Source organism: Brachypodium distachyon, chromosome 4 (assembly GCF_000005505.3).
Source record: "Brachypodium distachyon strain Bd21 chromosome 4, Brachypodium_distachyon_v3.0, whole genome shotgun sequence".
Classification (NCBI taxonomy): Eukaryota; Viridiplantae; Streptophyta; class Magnoliopsida; order Poales; family Poaceae; genus Brachypodium; species Brachypodium distachyon.
In genome coordinates this window covers 36,539,312-36,560,158 of record NC_016134.3, presented here as the reverse complement: position 1 = coordinate 36,560,158, position 20,847 = coordinate 36,539,312, and the positions used below count along the sequence as shown (strand labels likewise).

Below are 20,847 nucleotides of genomic sequence, written 5' to 3'. Positions count from 1 at the left end.
CGGTGTTGAAGCCGATGACGCCGGCGGTCACTCGAAGCTCTCTATACGCCCCCTACCTGGCGCGCCAGATGTCGGAGCACGGGTCTCCAGCACCGGGGATGCCGAGCACCCCCTTTTTGGTTCGGTGGAGGGCGAGGCGATCGCTTCGGCGATCGTTGGCGTGACGATAGACACGAAGTGTGGACACGTGAATTTACCCAGGTTCGGACCACCCGGAGGTGTAACACCCTACGTCCTGCTTTTTTTGTATTCAAGATTTTATATGTTGCTTACAAGGTGTCCCGGGGAGCTACTTGGCGATGGCTCTAACTAGGGCTCAAACTAAGACTGATCGAAACGGAACCCTTTGACCGGTGGCATTGGTCCTCCTTTTATAGACAAGGGGATACCACATGTGCCAATGCATGCAGCGTGACACGTCTCCTAGACGCGTGTCACAGCCACATGAAATACACTCCCGCTGATCCACACTAGACGCCATGCAGCGCCCGGTCCACTGTACACGGTAGAAAAAACGGTTCGTAGAGTAGACGCCCTAGCCTTGCTAAGCAAGCCTAGGCCTGCTGATAAAACTCCTGTTGGTGCATTAAATGCACTGCGCCCGCCGTCTTGTCCTGTCTTCACTGTTCCGCGGGCCCCGCCTACATGCCCGAGCGTGGGTTGCTGGGGTGCCCCCTTCCCGGCTATCGCACCTGGCTAGTTGCCGGGAGGCGTTTTTCCAGCTTCCCGGAACCGGGGTTCCCGGGGGCTTCTCATATTTGGGCCCTTTGCTTCACCTTCACCAAGGACCGTCTCCTTGAAGCAGGCTTCCCGGACTCATTGCTTCCCAGGAGGCCTTCCTGACAGGGCTTCGTCACTGGCGACCCACGCGTCCCGTATCAGTGGGACCCCGTGGGCCACTGGTACGACAATTAGTGAAATAAAAAGAATGTTACTAGTATTTGTTGTCTTGTTAAATATAGTGATGTACAAAAATGAGGCCAGAAACATCAGAGCTCAAGGCATTGTTTTAAGCTGAGTATTACTTATATATTAAATTTAACTGTGTAATATTAACTCTTTAATGCATGAAAAATTCAAAACCATAGAAAAAAATGTGATCTCAATCCACAGCAAGTTTGCAGAATAACACATTTAAATTCATGTCAAAACTTGAGACATTAAAAATTCGCAAGCAACTCCATGTCTGTAATGAATTAACTAGAGTATTAAGAGACTAGATCCAATGCAGTACAAAAGGAACATACCAGGCCTACTCTGCTTGTCCAAGAGAAATACACTTTCTCATTAACTATTCTTCTTAGGAGTCGTCTAGCCACATCTATCTGCAAAAGAATTAATCAGCCAGACCATTAAGTCATATGATAATCTAAAGAGTATTTTGGCACTCAACGAATAAACAAGTCTAGAGACAGAGCAATCAAAATCATTGCATTGATGTGTTGCGTCTAGTAACATGCTAACTCTTGAACAAAAATATGTTGCAGTTTAACCGATCACAGGAGCAAGTCTATTTTCCCTCTTACGGTTTTACCCCCTTGTGTCTTGCCAAATCATTTTTAGAGAACAAAAATGAGGAATGTACTACTACGATTTTTGAGGCAAATATTTATAAGTTCCATTAAGATTATACAATTAAGAAATGAAATATCAATCAACTGTCTCAGGCTAGTGCGGTATGATAACTCCTACCACAAGTGCAGTAGATACGACAAACGAGGAATATTCTTAGCAGTATGATGAAGCACCACAGACCCTCAGAAACACTGAAAGCAACAATGCAATTTCTGTCTTATTGTTAGAAACCGAAGACAGTGAATAATGTAAAGGTTTGATCCAACATAATAATTATATATGGATGGAAGGACTTTGAAATAGTTAGTTCATATAGTAAGAGCTCTACCTTAAACAGTGCATAGCCTTTTAAACAGGATATGCATTATTCCCCATAGTGAGCACTACTGTTTTCATAGTATTCATCGCAACCAAAGGTGTTTGTATTTCACCTAATCAGTAGAAATTCGGTGACAATAATAACCCAGTGACCACAGTATTGCATGGACAACAAATCCAAATCAGATTATCAAACTATGAAATTTCATGCCCACCTGATTGTTATTGATAGCAGCTTCCATTAACAACTCGACTGCCTCTTGTTTAGCAGAAGAGCTAATGGATCCAACTGAATCAGGCCACATGCGTTTGTTCAATCTCTTTACCATATCAAAATCACCGATAGAAGCAAAAGCTCTCATGATTGAAAGATAAAGATGAGGTTTGGGCCTCAAGTCGTTGTTGCTGCCAGCCTGTTTGATTAGCTCACCAAAAATGCAAAGGGCCCCTATAACAACAACAACAACAAAAAAGAACAGAATTCATTTATTGTGCAGATACTAGTAATATATTTTATTACCAACAAGATTACATATTCAAACTCGAGTCCTATCTACACCCTACAGTGACACTGCACAAAGAGATTTTGTAAAAGGTGACAGCTAAGTATGCAGCAAGAGTGTCTCATTTAAATGGCTTTGTTCTCTTCCATCCTCGCAATCTATCATTTAGTAAACCATGAAATAGCACTAGTTTTTCTCTCAATATGATGATTATAGTTCTCTTCTCCACATTTACGTTCACCTAAACCATGGAGATAAGATTGGCACCCTGGATCCACCAGGAACTAAGAATTATATGGGACATTAAGACACATAATGCGCAATTATCACAGTCAGTGAAGGTAAGTAAATGCTGTGTAGTGAACACTTATTAAAGTTCTATGATGGATGAAATATTCAAGCCACAGGTCCCACCGAAAACAAGGTATCAGCCAATTCATGCCGGTCCTGGAATTTGCTAATTTGTGAAAGGTGTCGAGTATTGTCAATAAATATATTATGTGCAATAGTAATGTGAAACTCAGCCATTCTAAGAGCAAGCTATCCATGGTTCATGACAGAAGCTCTAGCTTGGTGTAAGCACCCTGAATATGAATATATGATGGTTTGGAAATAAGAAGCCTGATTAGGAATACCAAAAGCGTAACTATATATTTACGTCTTGTTTGGACGGAAGGGGACTAGGCCTAAAACCCCTACGAACCAACTGCATTGGCTCTAGTCCCAGCAAATCGATCTAAAGAAGCCTAAAAGTTATTTATAAATTGATATTAAGAGATAATCTCAGTTTTACAATTGCTTATGCTATTTCCCCAATTTGGGGTATAAAATGGTATAAAAGGGAAGTTAGCACAGTAGCGTACCAAGGTGGTGTCAACTGGAAAATAACATTAAACATGAGGATAACAGGTGTAAGCCACTTGTTAGTGAGGTACCACTGTTATTGCCCAACTTGCAAACACACAGAAGACTAAGAAGAGTTACCAAGCAATTGCCCACCAAGAAAATGTATAGCTTACCGTCAATGGACCCGCAAGCCAGAAAGGCATCAGCCATAGCAGTATATGCAGTCCTATCAATTGAAATAAGTGATGATTTCATCTCCACCACAATCTTCAAAACTGAATAAAGGTCTTGGCTATTTCCTAAACCCTGCAACATGCTTAATAATTTGCACAATTAGAAACTGTGAGAAGAATTGATACATTGGGCAACCAAACAATCTCTCAACCTATACAAGGCGATCACTGAATCACCTTAAGTAATGTTGTGTAGGTAACAGCATCCGGGAGGAGTTCAGGATTATCACCCCTTTTAGCTTCGTCCTGCATTGCAATATGAGCAACGGATTTTCATTATACAAGGCAACTACACATATATGTGAAACGATTTTGTGGCTAAAACTGGCCTTTCCAACACTTGTGTGAGACCTTCATATCTTCAAGAAACCGGAAAGCCTTATCAATCTCCGATGCTTTTACGCAGGCAAAAATGATGGTGTTGTATGTCAGTCTATCAGGCTTCAACCCTTGACGCAATATTTCATCTTTAACAGTCAAAGCACCTAGAGGGAAGTTGCTTTTTATGTATCCCTGGAGTGTGTTCAGTTCAGAAATATATGTAACTATAATTTTTACAGTGAAGTAAAATATAAAAAGGCATCTTAGGGGACGAATTGTAAGGAAATTATGAGATACCTTCATCAGTAAGTTATATAGTAAGACAGAGTGGCCTTTGTAAAGGACTTGGCGAAAACGGGCAACAAGTGCATTGGCACGCCGCATATCTCCTATATAAATTGAAACTCAAGTTCATCAGTACTGGCCAGCTAAGGTAGGTGAGAGAAATGTGCAGTGGTACAATATTATGGCAAAGAAAAGTAACATTTAATGAGAACATCTAAATCAGCATAACTAATCAGCAACCAAACAAACTTAATCTCGAATAAACATACTCAAGTCCTATGTACATAGAGTTAGGTTGTTGAAGTCTCCTTTTGTTATCCCCACTCTATGAGTCAGTACTCAGTACGCCTTTCATATCAGATAGTTTGGGATAGAGTCCAAGGGTTTCGCTTGATGGGACTGTTGCCGACATCCTGAGGTGGAATTGGTCTAGCGACGGGGTTTACTCCGCCAAATCGGCATATCTAAACCTCCTTGCTGGACGGGCATTGGACCCGTGTGCGGCCGAGATCTGGCACTCAAGCCCCCCCCCCCCCCCCCCGTGAAGTGTTGGGTCTTTGCTTGGCTGGCGGCGAGGAACCGGTGTTGGACCGCGGACCGTCATCCTGACCGCTGCCCACTTTGCGACCAGGAGGAGGAGTCGATCTCTCACCTTCTTCTTGGCTGTGTCTTGGCTCGTCAGGTTTGGGATACCTTGTTCTCGGCTTGGGGACATCGCGAGTGTGTGCCGTCTGCAGGGGCCTGCCTGTGGGATTGGTGGTCCACCTTGTCCTTTCCGCGCCGGGCACGGAAGGACTTTCGAACGGCCACCACTCTCGTCCTTTGGACCATCTGGTGCCACCGGAACGATGTGGTCTTCAATGGCGCGTCTCCTTCGGTCCAGAGGATGATGTCCATCATTCTTGAGGAACTTGGGCGTTGGGAGAACGCTGGGCTCCTTAGGGGTAGGGTTTCGGTGGCAGCCTTTAGGGCGAGTAGGTTGCTTCTCGGCGTGTAATTGTATCCTCTTTGTTTGCCACTTTGTGGTGTTGTATTGCCGCTTTTGCGGTGTTGTACTAGCCATCTGGCTCTTCTTCTTTAATCGATGATGCACCTGCTGTGTTGCATTCTTGAAAAAAAAAATCAGATAGCAACAAATGCTGCTTAATAGCTGTTTCATGAATTAGCTACTTATTCTAGTACCCCGTTCAGACTCCTCGAGTGGTTTTGTGCAACAAGGGACAATATACCTGGTGCAACGTACAATATATTGTTAAAGGGTCCATCTTGCACCAACCTGCTTCAATAAGGGCATTGAGAAAACCGCAAATAAGATGAGGGGTGAGCTTGGGGCTCCCAACAGAAGCATCTTTCTCAATTGATTCCAGTATCTCGAATGCTTCATCAATCCTTCTAGCTATCCCCAGACCCTTCAATTGGATCACATTAATTGTAAGATTCTACCAGATCATTAATTGAACTAAGCAATCAGTAAAATAAGCATGGTGAAAATAATAATTGTTGTTCCACATGCTTTGAGAAACGAGAAGATACCATTGAAGTTAATCTCTTGAATGATGCAATAATCCCTCAGGGAGTAGTTTAGGTAAGGATTATTCTGAGCAGCACAAACAGAAGGAAGTTGTTGACTGAGAGTTCACACATTGATGGTTCAGAAAATCTGAGATGGAAATTTAATGAAGTTGATAGAACACGGTGAATTTTTCAATTTTACTATGATGTAAAACCTCGAAATAGCACCAAGAGTGTACATGATGATCTAAACTACAAACCACGGATGCCTTGCTGGAGCCTGGAATATAATCCCAGACAGCACTACTACATGAGGGGGAAGAGGATAAACCTTGAGCAGGATGCCGTACGAAACGCCGTCGGCGCCGCACCCCCTAGGCCCCCGCATGTCCTCGAAGAGCTGGACAGCGAGGTCGACGTCGCCGCAGCTCACGCAGGCCTCGAGAACGGCGTTCATCACGATGATGTTAATCCCTCCGCCCCTGCCCGCGCGCGCGCGCCGCTTGGACGCCTCCACCTCTGCCATGACCTGCGCGGGCAAAACAATCCGTCACGCCACGCGCGCATCAGAACCTCGAATGAGAAACCCCCGCAAACCTAAAACCGGCGCGGCGAACGGCCGGCGAGTCGTGTCGTACCTGGTCGAGCTGCCTGCGGCGGGTGAGGTCCACGATGCGCGCGGTGAGGCGGCGGAGGTCGGGCGGCGGGCGCTTGCTGGAGGAAGCTGTGCGGCCGCGGCGGGCGGTCGGGCCGTCGGGGGAGTAGGAAGAGAGGATTCGACATGGTTCGGGAGGCGTGGAGAGCGCGGGGAGGAGGGTCTCGTGGCGGGTGGAGGACGGCGGTGAGGAGGAGGAGAGGAACCGCGGCCCTATCAGCATCATCTCTTTCGTGGTGGCGAGGAGCGAGCTGCGAGCGCGGGCGAGTGGATAGAGGGCGGTTCGCCGGAGGTGGCGCTTGGTGGCTTGGCGCGGATGTCTTGGGTTGCAGGCTCGTCCGCGGGCCAGCCGCAGTCCTCTGGATTCAGGCTCTCTGGATCGACTCAGAACAGCAGACTGCCCGTACGCCTTGATACGGGCCCAAATGCTAAACGGATTCGGCCCACTGCCGCTCGACAAACCCGCCGTAGTCCTCGCCTGGCCTGCCTGCCGGCTGCCGCTTCCAAACCCACCGGCGGCGAGCTGCTCTTCCCCGCCATCCACCCAGCCTAGCAGCCACCTCTTCCCTCTCAAAAACAAAGCAGCCACCTCTCCCTCGGTGAGCACCCTTCAGGCGAAGGCAGCGAGGCGACGGACGGCCAGAAGGATGATGGGATTGGGAGGCAACAACGGTGGCGGAGTTGGCGGGATGGCTCCTGGCATGGAGGCCGGCGGTGGCGACGGGCGGCACGACGACGATGCCGTACTCACCGAGTTCCTCTCCTCTCTCATGGACTGCACCCCCACGGTAAGCCGCCGCCGTCTGCCCTAATCCCCTCTCGTTTCTGCCAACTTCTGTGTTTGATTCGGTGGTGCGACAGATTCCAGACGAGCTGGTGGAGCACTACCTCGCCCGCAGCGGCTTCCACTGCCCCGACCTACGCCTGTAAGTACTCCTTGTACCTCCGATTGTCTCCAAAGTTCAATAAGACTCGTTTGCTGCTCTAGGATCGTCTCGAACTGAAATTTGCTGCACATGGTAACATTAGAACCACATAGGTAGTTTTAGCACGTTGTTCTTCTATTTATTTATTTTTTTCCTAATCCCCCTGCAGAACAAGGCTGGTTGCTGTAGCTACTCAAAATTTCATTTCAGACATTGCAAGTGATTCTCTTCAGTACGTAAATGTACAACCTCGCTGGTTTTTTCTTTCCACCGCAGCTCAACTGTTAGTAATTTGCATGTAAATTCTGTTTTCTGAATTTCTCGGATTCAATCTAATTAAGGTTCCTGAGGGCATGTACTCCCTCCGTTGCAAAATGTAGGCTGTATTTTGACTATCCAAATATTAGCTTTAACCGTAAAGGCGTAAAATTCTTGTACAATACTTTTTGATGGTTACAAAATTTGAAAATCACTATCATAAGGAAGTGCTTCTGCAGTAGTATCAATTTTGTGTAAAACATCATATGTATTATTGGATTAATTCTTGATCAGAACTTGAATTTGTGTAGTCAAAATATGCTTACATTTTGTAACGGAGGAAGTAGCACTCTTGCAGACTTATTAATGCCTGATTAATGGAATGGCAAAAAACACTATTCTTGGAACTTTTCATGCTCCTGGTTAGTGGTTACTCATTCAAAACTATTTCCTACTTATCTTTTTAGTTGCATTTATGATAGCTGCAACTTTTCTAGCCCTCTGAATTGTCATAAGTTACGCTCTTTTCCAAAAGTTTGATACGTACACTGCAAAACTAAGCACCCCGGCCTCCCAGGTTGGCCTTCTCTCTCGGTTCCCTGGAGACTGTTTCGACTATCAGGCCTCCTTTTATGCAGATGACGTGGACGTGTTCATCAAGCCGACTGTGGACGATTGTACCATCCTTCTGGAGCTCTTGGAGGTCTTCTACCTCGCTTGTCCCATTCAAGAGTTTCCTATCTCCGTCGCCAGGACTTTCAGCCTATCCTGCTATCCTGTATAAGATGGATCGCAAGCTTCTGGGGTGGCGAGCTGGTATGCTCTCTCATGGTGGTCACGCTGTGTTTGTCAAGTCTGTCCTTTCGTCCGTGGCGGTTCATAGCCTCCTCGCCACCGATACACCTAGGTGGTTTGGAGACGCGATCAACAAGAAGCAGCGGTGTTTCTTTTGGAAGGGTCGTTCGGATGTTCAGAAGGGGCATTGCGTTGGGGCTTGGGCTCGGGTTTGCCTGCCGGTTCGCCTTGGCTGTCTTGGAGTCCGTGATGCCAACCTTGCTGGAGCCTCCCTTCAACTCCGCCGGCCGTGGCTTCAACGTATCAACTACTCCAGGCCTTGGGCCTCCTTCAAGATCCATCTTAGCCCGCGCACTCATGCGCTTTTTTCTGAGGTCTGCAAGTCCATCCTTGCCTCCTTGGCAATGGTCGCTCCACCCCCTTCTGGTTCGACAAGTGGATCAACGGATCCTCCATCCGTCAGCTCGCCCCGGTGGTCTTCGCTGCGGTTGGTCCGCGTCTCGCCACTTGCCAGCTGGTTGCCGATGCCATCCTGGACTCTTTCTGCATTCAGGATATCTCTGGCCCACTCAACACCCAGGGCATTGACGAGTTACTTCACTTGGTGACGCTCATTGCTTCATGCCTCTCTTCTTAGTAAGGTTGAGTGGTCCGGAATTTTTTCCTATGCGGTTTTGCTGACTGCTGAATCCTAGGAAATGGCCAATTCAGCTGCTTCAGACAATCCAAGCTCTTACCCCAGTCCCCCCTGATCAAGTCATGGAACTGAACATGACATCTTAATTCTTAACTATATAACAAACTAGGGTTGCTTGGTTGCAATATGTGTTGTACTGATGAGGTAGGGCTGGAGGGGAAAATAATTTCAAATTTGATTCCACCTTTGTGTATCTGAAGTCAAGCTATTTTTGGTGTGGGGCTGTGGGCATGTCATGCACATAGCAGTTGCAGTGTATCTTGCACACAAGTTTGATATTTGCATTATTATTTCCCTTCAATTAGGCACTGCAAAGCTAGGGTATCAGCACTTATCAAAGATAACAAGAGCAAATAACCTAAGGTGAACCCACCGCATAGAGAAAATTTCATGTTACTTCTACTAGGAAATCGTGCATACCATTATTACTGCTTTCTGATAGCATGCTTTATTGTACTCAGGATAGACGTCTTGTATTGACAATGGATGATCTTTCTAAAGCCTTGCGTGAGGTAAACCATTTACCTATTATATCCGAGTATTCAATATATTCTTCTATTTAATAGCACATTGTTTACTACCTTTTGTCTCTTGTTTGAAGTACAAATTATTTTGGTTTGGACACGGAGTAGCTATAGACGATTATTTTTTTAGCAGTTGAATCGCTGCACTGATAAAATCACTCAAATTCACTATGGTAGAATGGCTTTAGTTGACCCTTTTAGACCAAGAGTATTGTTTGATGTATTTTTTTTCTTCTGAAGATGGAAAGACCAATATTATGGATTCAGTTTTATATATTCCAAGTTTCTCGCAGCTCATCAACATTCACAAAGATGAACTCAGCACTTAGTACAGCTAGGAACATCTTATCCGAACAAAGCTACCTTACATGAATCCGAATTTAAGCGCGGGTGCACAGACTTGGGATGGGGTGACAGCGTGACATCGACATGTCCAATTGACAACTGATTTCCTGTACTCTTTCCTTCTGATGATGTTTTGGATACCTTACCTATTCCAGTGCACTCACATTGAGTTATACAGCATGTACCTTAATAAGAGTGGACTACACATACATCTACTGTTATGGATATTGCTATTCTCCGAGGCCACCAAGCGTACAAACAGTATAAAGAGATTAAAAAATAACTAAAAACATAGTCTTCTTTTTTGTGAAAACTGAAGGGTCATGAGCTCTAGCAATGCATCAGGCAGAAGAGAGATTGATTCTAGCCCATATCAAGTGCTATACATGACATGTCAAAAGAACGGTCATGCCGGCATCTATGCATGGTTAACTTTATGCAACGTTGTAGAAAAGAAAAGAAAAACATACTCTCAATACCATCCGAATTAGAGAAACAGGAGTCCACAAAATGCATTGGTGAAATATAGAACGAACTGAAAGGAACAAGGCATATTCTGTCGTTGGCTTGTTATCCAAGAGCAAGTATTGCATCAGCTATCACCTCCATGACAAGTATTGCATCAGCAATCAGCTATCATGACAAAGATCGTCTAGTTATAAAATTGTATGCATATACTTTTGATGAACAATTTCATTGCATGGGTACAACCCAAGCATCCCAGTTCGAAGGATTCCAACTTTTTTGTTATTATACTTCAATCATTGATTGATTGATTAGCGTGTACTTATCAGAACTATTGGCTGCATCCATCTAAAAAAAAGACTATTGGCCACCCTTTGCCTTGTCAGTTTGTCCATACAATAACATTTGCAGGCCTGCAAAGGTCACCTCATACTTCTATCAACCGTACATGCATGCCTGACTCTCAATTATTATTTTTTCAAACATGAAGTTTTTTTTCATTTTTGAAATAATCTTTTCAATGCAACTGGATTTCGGAAAGAGTCCAGCCAAAATATCATATGTAAGCAGGCATCTGACCTATCACCAGGCATTATAAATAGATCAAATATATTCTTGGTCACACTTCAATTTTCTGAAAGGAGTCACACTTCATTTTATGTTTTCTAGCTTCTACTTCTTCAAGTCATCAATGTCATCACTCATCACTGGTCTAAACTGAAAAAAGAAGAGGAAATCTATCTTATCACTTGTATGAACTGAAATAAGAAAAGAGATTCATTTTTGACTTAATCGCAGACATGCCTGTGGCTGATGATAAGAAAGATGGTCGGCGCAATGATATCATTTAAGAAACTAATCAGATGGGTAACTTGCGTGTAGTATATATATAAGGTATAATTGGCTCAATAGGCTCTGAACAAAATTCACACAGTTGAATTTCTCTATTTTTTCTCACAAAAAAGGATTTCTCCAATTTTACAACGATTGGTGACGATAGTGAATTATCTGTCTCCGTCACCCTTTTTTCACTATGTCACGTTGATTTCGAGTGACAAAACAACCTACATCAATATCTGTTGGTTTAACCTAGACTGTCACATCCGGATGAGTTTAGAACACTTGCGCCGCATGGTTAACCTCTTCAGTAATTATCACGATCAGCATACACGCATGCGTAGTGACTAACTCGCAATAACGTATTCAACAAGCTAGTTTCTCCCGGTTTATTATATTTCGAGCTGCAAGAATAAATGACAACGAGATTTTTTTTTGCAATGGAGATGATGACATGACTATGACATGGCCCCTCAAAAATGACTATGACATGGAAGCCGCCAACAACCCTAGTCACCACCAACCCACCTCCTCCCTAGTCCCTCTCCCATTGATGTTGTCGATAATCACCGTGCCAGGCAAAACCCATCCGATCGCTAACGGCGGCGGGTTTCAGGCATTTATTAGGGGACGGGATCCGAATCATTGCCGAGGGAATGCTGCGGGCGACGTGACTTGTGGCGTTCCCAGTGGGCTGCACGCCAAGCCGTCATCTCTAGGAGTGGTCGGGGACATGGATCGCCGCTAGCATAGATCCAACATGGTGATGTATGTTTCAGCGGTGCTAGGTGGGAGCTTCATGTCCAACCTACTGCTGCAGCGGGGCATTCCTCCAATGGAGACGGTTGGCTTTGGTAGATCTCTCTGTCATGCGCCTAATGGTGAGAGATGTTCTTATCGATGCGTCTTAATTATGTGTCTTACCGACAGCACGCCGATGGTCAGCCAGAAGTAACTCCAGATTAGAGGACCCTGGTAGTTGCTCCTTGCGTGTATCTCCCTCCCCTTGCATGAGGTGGAGGACATTTGATCTAGCCGATCAGAGGTTGATCTTAGCCGGAATGGTGCACAATGGGGAGGAGTTCTGGAGGTGGACATAGGTCGCTAGTTCTAAAGGATGCCATAGCGGTTTGAAGTGGAGTTATGGTGGTGGCCTGCAGGCCTGGTATGGCAAGTCGAACACCGTTCATGTTCAGGGTGAAGGATCACAATCTATCCTTTGTTTGTTGGACCCGGCATAAAGGATCACAATCCATGACCTAGCCTTCAGTAGCTGGGTACGAAAATGTAGGCGTGTGTGCGGTGATCTCCTTCTTGAAGCGTTGCTTTCGGAACAATGATGACTTGTCATAGGTGTTAGTTCTGTCATTAATGGTCACTCCATGTATTTAGCTTGTAAGTTCATGCATGTTTTGATAGTGTTGCGTCGCTTCTTCCATGTATTTAGCTTGTAAGGTGTATGTAATCTATGATTCTCACGCTGCATGCCTAGTATCCTTTTTGTGGGATAAATACATTTTTTGATCATCCCTCAATTGTTAAGAAAGTGTACATAAACTCTAAAACCAGGAAACGCTGGTCCTCGAACTTGCTCCTACAAAACAAGATAAGCTTCGCGCAAAAACGAAGAAGATAAGTTTAGCCATCCACCCCAATGTCATTGATGGATTCTATGTCTACGTGGCATTGTTGACGTAACTTGCCAACCTGGCAGCACGCGACCGCATAACCGTGAAGCCTTGCTCCTCTATCCTAACTTGCCCCTTATTTCCCACTCGAACTCTAGATCCCAGGTATGACGGCTGCGGCATTCCAAGCGCTGCGAGGGGTGTTAACTGAATCAAGCGCATCGATGGCATGGACGAATTTAAAGCAACGATGACAGATGTTACTTCTTGTCAAATTGCAGGCCTATACAATTGTGGCGTCATCAGGCTAACGGTCAAGAGCTGCCATGTAGGCAAGTTAATTCAAGACCATGCGGGGATCCAGGCTCCAGTGGTAACTGTCACGAACGCGGCTTCCATCCCCTTCTCCTCCCTTCTCTCTGTTCTACGGTAGCCTCAAGGAAAATCCTTGGAGCCCGGCCCGAATCCAGCTTCTTGCCGCCGGCAGAGCCGGTGGGGAAGAAGATGGAGGAGGTGCTCGAAGCTCCGCCGTAGTTAGGGTACCCTTAGAGGGTTTCGACTTCTTGCCGGGTATGGCGCTATGCCGTTAGGGAGCAGGCGGCTGCCATGTTCGAGCGACGGTGGTCGGCGTTTGGCGGCGGAGAAGCTCGTAGGGACTGGAGGGCAGTCCTTGCGGAGGTCGACGCCGGCAGCTCCAAGAATAAGCTCGTTTGTTTCCTGGTGTTGTAGGAGATCCAGTGGCTTTCCCTTTGAAGTTGTAGCCACCATGGAGGTGGTCCTCCGATGAGGTGAAAGCGGCAGACTGGAGCTGATGTGTCGAGGTCGAGCACAACCACGGTGGTCACGGTGGAGTGACGGCGCCTACATACGGCCACCGGCTTCTCCCTTGCCGCCGTATCTTCAGGCCGAAGGGCGGCCATCTTCTTTCCTCCTGGTCAAGAGGCCTTATGGGAGGCAGTTCAGTGTTCGATTGGTCGTCATGGTCTCCAACTATGGCAGCCTCGTCGCCCCAAGTGGTTTCGTCCCTGGCGACGGCGAGGTGGATTCCGAGAGGATGCTGAGGACCCGATTGCATTTCTTCTTTCTGTTTCTGGGTCCTTTCTACATTTTTCAGGGACTTGTTTGTAATTCTTTGTCTTTAGAGGGTCCTGTTGTAATATGTGCTAGATGAATAAAATCCTCTGTATCCTTCCGGATCCAGCTTTTACAAAAAAAAAAAGTCAAGACCATGCCACCTAGAAAACCACTGTAAACAGTAATCCGGTTTTATAAGTTCAAGTACCAAAGTTAATTTTCTAGTTTTATAGTTCAGTGGCCACGATGACAGTTTAGGGAAAAAAATATAGTGCTTATCGTTTTTTTCCTGCCTTAAAACAGGGTGGTGCAATATGCTAAGTCGATCGACATGACAGCATGCTGATGGGGAGGAACTAACCAACAACAAAAAAGTAATCCCTCCGTTTCATAATTCTTGTCTCAAATTGCCAAAAATAGATGTATTTATTCCTAAAAAACGTCTAAATACATGTAATATTTTGACAAGAATCATGAAATGGAGTGAGTAGTTTTCAAAAAGCACATAGTAATGACTAATCAATCATCGACCCATGCGAAGACAAGGTGAGAAAAACACCCACATCTCCAGCCTCTTTACCCTGGCCGGCCACCAAGGTCGTCGCTAGCTAGCTGCTTTGCTCCCTCACTTTGGAGCAGCAATCAACACGATATATCGTTCGGTTCTGGCGTCCGCGTCGTTAATTTGTGGAAAGGTGGCAATGATCCCTGCCTTTTCCGGTGTCACCTTTCCTCCCGTTTCAGGCCGGGAACCAGGTCAATGTGGGGCTCTTTTTGTGTTTTGGCCGGCGGCATCAGGAGAAAGTGCGGGGTGTTCTCATGTGCTGTTGCTGCGGCTGCGGCTGCGGGTTAAATTGGTGTGGAGGGACGGGCCCCATTCTAGATTTTCGATCTTCTTCTTTGCTAATTTTCTTTGGCCCCTTTTTGTGGGGACTTTTTCTTTTGCCTTGAGAAAGTATATTTTCTTTATACCCCACCTTCCGAAGAAATTTCAGTTTCTCTTAGACAATTTGGAACCACATATTTCCAACTATAGTTTACTAAATTAGATGATGCATGCATGGTTCTACTGCTAGAAAGCTGTTAGCAGCAAAAAAATATTGATCATATATATACATACTTAATAGTGTGACTAGTGTGTAATTTATTGTAACATACTCCCTCCGATCCATAATAAGTGTCTCAAATTTAGTACTCCTTCCGTCCTAAAATGAGTGACGTGAATTTGTATAAGAATTTATATAAATCAACGACACTTAGTTCAGGACGGAGGGGGTACAAAGGTATACTGAATTTGAGACATTTATTATGAATCAGACGAAGTATTTACTACCTTTGATCGGAGGAAGTGGCGAGTAGTTGGCCAGTACCGCACTAGCTGGGAGCAACACCATTTGACAATATTTGGAGTATCAGACTATTGAAGGGTCGTTTATCGCGACATGCTTTGTCGTAAAAAAGAGAAAGAAAAACGAAGAAGGTAGCAGCAGCTTCATCCACGCTGACTTGAGTTTGATTGGTTTAACGGAAATTATGCAAAAGCTGTCAATGACAGCGATTACAACACCATGGTGACAGATTTGTCACGGCGTATAAGCTAGGTTAATTAGTTTCGTTGAAGAAAGTGATAGTGTTCTACTTAAAACGATCGAAGAGGAAGAAAGTGATAGTGATCTTGTCCCATCTTCTAATTTCTAAAGGAAAAACAACTTGACAATTTTGGGCATGTGCATGCATGGCCACAATAAGTAGGCCTCTGCACTGCAGACACCATGAGCGACTGCTAGGTTGGTCATCGGATATATCACAAGTAAATTTTCAGGAAGAGTGGTACTCCCTGGTAAATTTTTTTTGTACATAAGTAGTTTCTCCTGGGCCTATCTGGATGAGCGGTATATTAATTTCTTTTTTTAGATCAAGTAATAAAAACAAATTGATGGAAAAAGGAAGAAGAAATTAGTACTTACTCCCTTCGATTCTAAATTCTTGTCTCAAATTTGTCCAAATATGGATGTATCTATTTTTAGAAACGTCTAGATACATGTAATATTTCAACAACAATTTAAAATTAGAGGGAGTACCACAATTCAATCGTCCGTAAAACTTTGGCATAGCATCGAGATCATTAAGAGGATCGACCGTACGTACGTACCAGAGCCGTACCAACGAAGAATAAACGGGGAGTGTGAACCCAGAGCTCAATGGAATATAAATCGTTACCCTCTGAACCATCAGATTGGAAATGCAACACACAGAATAAGAAAGCTATATCCATGTGTAACCCTACGTAGCTAGTCGGCAAATGGCCGGCTCCACTAAGGCACTAAGCCCACTAACTACGTACTTTGCGACAACATTTTCTTCGTCCTCGATCAATCGTCGTCGCCTAGCTTCTTCGTCGCCGCGCGCGGAAATGGTCAGATTAACCAGCAGCAGAACGAGGTCCACGCCGCAGGAACTTTATGCTTCGTTGGACGACATTTTCCCACTGCATTTTCTGCAGGCACCATACATATGTATAGAGAAAGTTAATTTCACCTTTTTCTTTATCATCATGCACTAGAGGAGAATGAAGAAAATTTCACGGTTTCACAAGCGACGGGCATGCATGCATGCATGCTCGCTCTTCTGTTGGAACTTTGACCGACTCTAGCTAGTTATGCATGCAGTTTCGAGGTGTATAGGATCGGCACGGTACGCTTTAATTAATTTGCTCTCTTTGTGCTCTTTACACGTCGTGCGTAAGTAAGTATACTAGTATAATTGCTCATTTAGTTGAGTTTTAAGTGATTGTTGTTGTAATTAAGAAAGGGGTTAGAAATTATTTTAAATGCATGTAAAGTGAATCAGCTAGTCTATTGTCCAGCCACCAGGTCGATCAGTGTACTTTATGTACTCCCCCACAGTACTGTTCTGATGCTGTTCTCAATTAATTAATGACAATTAAGGAGATGGCTAATTAGTTAAGCTCCTTGCTGTACCTAGCTATCACTATCGGTCTATCAGTGGCGCGCATGTATATATGCCATGCATGTAGTCATGATGTCTCCCAATGATAAGGATTTGGTTTAGTTATATATACATCCGTCGTCGATAATATAATTTGATACTGTTGTCGATCAGTTATTGGAGTACGGACGCAGCTGACTTTTGCCGCCTTGGTATCTAGCTATCTATACGTGCCCTGGTTGACATCAAAAATAGTTACTACTATTTCATTAGTGTTTTGATGTTTGTAGCTGATTTGATGATGAGACAATGCTCTGTATTTAACCGAAATAATTTCTACATGTGCAAAACTTGCTAAGGTGAGGCATCATAATACAAGTACACATCTCAAATTTGAAGTTATAAGCAAATTCATGAAATTCAGTTTTAATTTACTACTCCCTCCGATCCTAAATTGTTGTCGAAATATTACATGTATCTACACGCTTTTTAAGAATAGATACATCCATATTTGCACAAATTTGAGTCAAGAATTTAGAATCAGAGGGAGTAAAATACAACATATGCAAGTTCCGAGAGTCCTCTCTCCGTTTTTTTATAAAATATTCCAGCTTTTCTTAAGTCAAACTTTTTAAATTTTGGAGGAGTTCACAAGAGTAGTCGCTGGAGCTTGCCAGATAGTCGGGCGGAGCTTGTCTGAGTTTGTCCGAGTTCACTGGAGCTTGATGGAGTAGTCACCGTCGGCGGCAGCGGTGGTCGGGTGCCTAGCTCCAATTCTCATTTCTATGGACATCCAAATAGCGGAGTTTTTTTTTTGGGAAACACTAGGTTTGCGGGTGGAGGAGTCTCGGTTGGTGGACGGAAACTGGGCGAGCTGTTCAGTGGCTCTAGCTTGCGTCGTCGCTGTCAGGTCTGGCAAGTTGTAATGGTTAGATTTGTGGGATGAATATGGGTCAGTGGCAGCTGATTCTGGAGCATGCGCAGATGGACACGTTGAGGGTTTGCTTGAATGGTTGTGTCCAGTGCAGCCTCCGGATTTTATGTGGGCGGTGGTTTGCAGTTGGGGCATATGGCCCTGATGATCCTCTTTCATCGGCTTGTAAGTGTGGATTGGTGAATTTGGGCTTTTGATCAATGTATTCATTTTGTTGGACTTGTTAAATAGATTAATAAAATGTGCATGTGTGCATCATTTTGATGAAGAGGCTGGAGGTTCAACCTCATTTTCGAGGAAAAACAATACTTCATCCGGCCGGAATTACTTGTCGCAGATTTAGTACAAAGTTGTACTAAACCTGCGACTTGTACTAAACCTTGTACTAAACCTGCGACAAGTAATTCCCGGAGGGAGTAGCAGAGTTACAAAACTCAATTCCAATCTTGAAGTCCAGCTTCACTAATCGACATCCAAACGGTAGGTTACACGAACAGTGACGGAGCTAAAATGACAAGCTATGGCTAATATACTTTTCTATAGTATATCTTTTTAATTAGTCGTGTCTACTCACGCGTTCTTTAGGCCGCTGTCACTAATCTGAATGTTCACTCTCTTGAAATCAACAAGTTGGCAGTAATAACACAACTAGGGGTTGACTTACGATCATCAATTAATCGCTTTGGTCAGTCTTCCAAAGTGGAGTAGCTAGCTAGTTTTGTAGTATGTTAATAAGATAGGAACATCAGTATATACCCTTGGAAAAAATCTAGCGTGTACTAGACTCGCCACGTGAGGTCACATGCCGGTCGTGTCGTCTTGTTCATATACTCCGTACTTGACTTTGTGAAAGATATTACTCACTTAATTTTTGTGTGCAATTGAGCAGCCGCCTGTTCGTTCTTTTCTTTAGCCAGAGCCCCGGCGCAAAGCAGCCGAGAGAGGAGACTTGGTCGGACCGGTTAATTATCGTTGCAGAGAGTCGAGGAAGGAGGTTTAATTCGCAGGATCGATGCCTGAAAACGCTGAGCCCAAGACGACAACAATGCCGAGGCGAGTATCGGATCCGGTAACCAGAAACTTGGAAACAAGACTTTTGGCGCCGGATTGATGTCTGAAACGCTCAGCTCGCGACGACAGCAATGCAGAAGGGGGTTTGGACTTTGGATCTGAAAGTTATCGACGTAAGGTAAGGAGAAGAGTGATAGTACAACGACGAAAAACGAAATTGATGTATCCCAATTCCCAAGCTTTCTCATGTAGTGCCAAGTGTTTTGTTCTCTACGTTAGTACATTCGTATGGACTCAGGTGCCTGAGAAGTAACAGACGGTCTTACATACAAATGAACTGGCTGTAGTGTTTCTGGTCTTCTGAAGCAGTGGAGGAAATAAAAACCGAAAACTGTGTCGCCGCAAAACCAAACCGCAGCTTTTGAACACAAAAGTCTAAAGAGTGTTGAGACTGTTTTGGCCTCTCCTGTTTAGAATGTTAACATCTACTGCCTCCGATCTTAAATTTTTGTCATGGTTTTAGTGGGTGAGTAGATTATTAACCGTACGCATCACATCAAGCAGACAAGAGGGCCATATACACACAGAAAAAAACAAATCAACAGCAGAGCACTTTCACCTTCCACATCACAGGGCTAGATTCATCCTAGCTAGCTCCTCCATCGCTATAAAATGACTGTCCTCTCACGGCACATCATCATCCATCAGCCAGCGCCGTCGACTCAGCCCTCAGCTAGTAGCCAGAGGCCGGCCGGTGAACCGAAAGGAGCCAGAGACGACGCGATGGGCAGGGCGCCGTGCTGCGACAAGGCGAGCGTGAAGAAGGGGCCGTGGGCGGCGGAGGAGGACGCCGTGCTCAGGGCCTACGTCGCCGCGAACGGCACCGCCGGCAACTGGATCGCGCTCCCCCGCAAGATCGGTACGTGCCGCTGTTACTCTGTATGCCATGATCTGCGCTGCGTCAATGACACCGGCCAGACGGAGTGATCAAAGTCTTATATGTATATGCTCGCACCTGTTGTTTATATAGGGCTGAACAGGTGCGGCAAGAGCTGCCGGCTGCGGTGGCTCAACTACCTCCGCCCCAACATCCGGCACGGCGGCTTCACCGACGAGGAGGACCGCCTCATCTGCAGCCTCTACGTCAGCATCGGGAGCAGGTTTGTACATAGATACACATGTTTGTGTACTATCTCGACCACTTGCCATGGCAAGGGATTTGATTCGTTTCGTCCATGGCAGGTGGTCGACCATCGCGGGGCAGCTGCCGGGGAGGACGGACAACGACGTCAAGAACTACTGGAACACCAAGCTCAAGAGACGCCTGCTGGGCGCCGGCCGCCGCCCGATCAGGTACGCGCTGGCGCAGCAGCCGCGCCTCCTTCCAGCGATCCCGGCCGCGTACTCGGCCGTGGAGAGGATGCAGCTAAGCGTACAGCTCCAGCGGCACCACCTGCACCCTGCCGGCCACCAGCTGCAAGAAACCCCGGGCCTCATCACTTTCCACAGCAATCTCGCCTCGCCACCGTGGCCCAGCCCAAGCCCAAGCCCACGCCAGCAGCAACCTGGTTACTCGGCCGGGTTCTGGTCTCACTTTGGAACTAGTAGCCGCGTCAGCGTGCCAGATGATCATCAGTGCGCCTGGAGGGACAGCAGCGGCGGGACGGCCACGCCGCTGTCCTCGAGCACCACCACAGGCGAGACGGCGGCGGGCATCGACAGCTCGAGCTCCACGCCGACGGCGAGCCCCGCGGCCTTCGGCTGCGAGATGGACGACGAGATCGAGATGCTGCTCCGGCAGATCAGGGGCTTGGAGGAGAACGTCGACGGCAGCGCTGGGTCTTGGAGCTCGGCCTGCTCCACTCCGGGAGTGGACTCGGTGTTCCACGACTATCTGCAAGAGTACAATATGTAGTAGAATTATACGTATATATACTCTAGGCAGGTGAAAATCTGAGTATCATCAGAGTATAGGCTGTTGGTATCTGAATATACGATCTGGATACTCTAGGTATGTGAATATTCCCCTATTTCAGAGTATAGGCTGTAGGCTTTTGAATTATCCCCTATTTCAGTGCGTAGCTTCTTCTCTGAATATTTTTTTTGCTCGAGTGTGTGTATCGTCAATGCAGAAGTAATATATACATGATTGCATA

General features: G+C 45.6%; 2 protein-coding genes and 1 pseudogene across 3 annotated transcripts in view; 2 read left to right on the top strand and 1 right to left on the bottom strand.

Moving 5' to 3' along the window:
• LOC100838330 (pentatricopeptide repeat-containing protein At5g10690) overlaps positions 1–6,670 on the bottom strand; it is a 19,884-nt gene extending 13,214 nt beyond the window's left edge. For both annotated transcript variants that reach the window (XM_003576510.4, XM_024463197.1), the window contains exons 1-9: positions 6,232–6,670; positions 5,925–6,122; positions 5,358–5,490; positions 4,094–4,185; positions 3,827–3,988; positions 3,653–3,721; positions 3,416–3,548; positions 2,109–2,341; positions 1,248–1,325 (exon numbers count right to left, since the gene is read on the bottom strand). In XM_003576510.4, coding sequence (XP_003576558.1) covers positions 1,248–1,325; positions 2,109–2,341; positions 3,416–3,548; positions 3,653–3,721; positions 3,827–3,988; positions 4,094–4,185; positions 5,358–5,490; positions 5,925–6,122; positions 6,232–6,474 — 1,341 coding nt within the window. In that variant the 5' untranslated portion in view covers positions 6,475–6,670. The remainder of the gene's footprint in view (positions 1–1,247; positions 1,326–2,108; positions 2,342–3,415; positions 3,549–3,652; positions 3,722–3,826; positions 3,989–4,093; positions 4,186–5,357; positions 5,491–5,924; positions 6,123–6,231) is intronic.
• LOC100837723 lies at positions 6,664–14,298 on the top strand (annotated as a pseudogene).
• On the top strand, positions 9,233–20,847 carry LOC100837419 (transcription factor RAX3). The gene is made up of 5 exons (XM_024463198.1): positions 9,233–9,287; positions 9,386–9,436; positions 19,400–19,610; positions 19,722–19,851; positions 19,934–20,847. The coding sequence occupies exons 2-5, from the start codon at positions 9,407–9,409 to the stop codon at positions 20,604–20,606; spliced, it is 1,044 nt and encodes a 347-aa protein (XP_024318966.1). The 5' UTR covers positions 9,233–9,287; positions 9,386–9,406; the 3' UTR covers positions 20,607–20,847.

Coding starts and splice junctions, on each gene's coding strand:
- LOC100837419 (XM_024463198.1), top strand. CDS start 9,407: ATGGATGATCTTTCTAAAGCCTTGCGTGAG. Junction 9,437..19,399: donor TTTCTAAAGCCTTGCGTGAG/GTAAACCATTTA, acceptor ATCATCCATCAG/CCAGCGCCGTCGACTCAGCC. Junction 19,611..19,721: donor CGCGCTCCCCCGCAAGATCG/GTACGTGCCGCT, acceptor TTGTTTATATAG/GGCTGAACAGGTGCGGCAAG.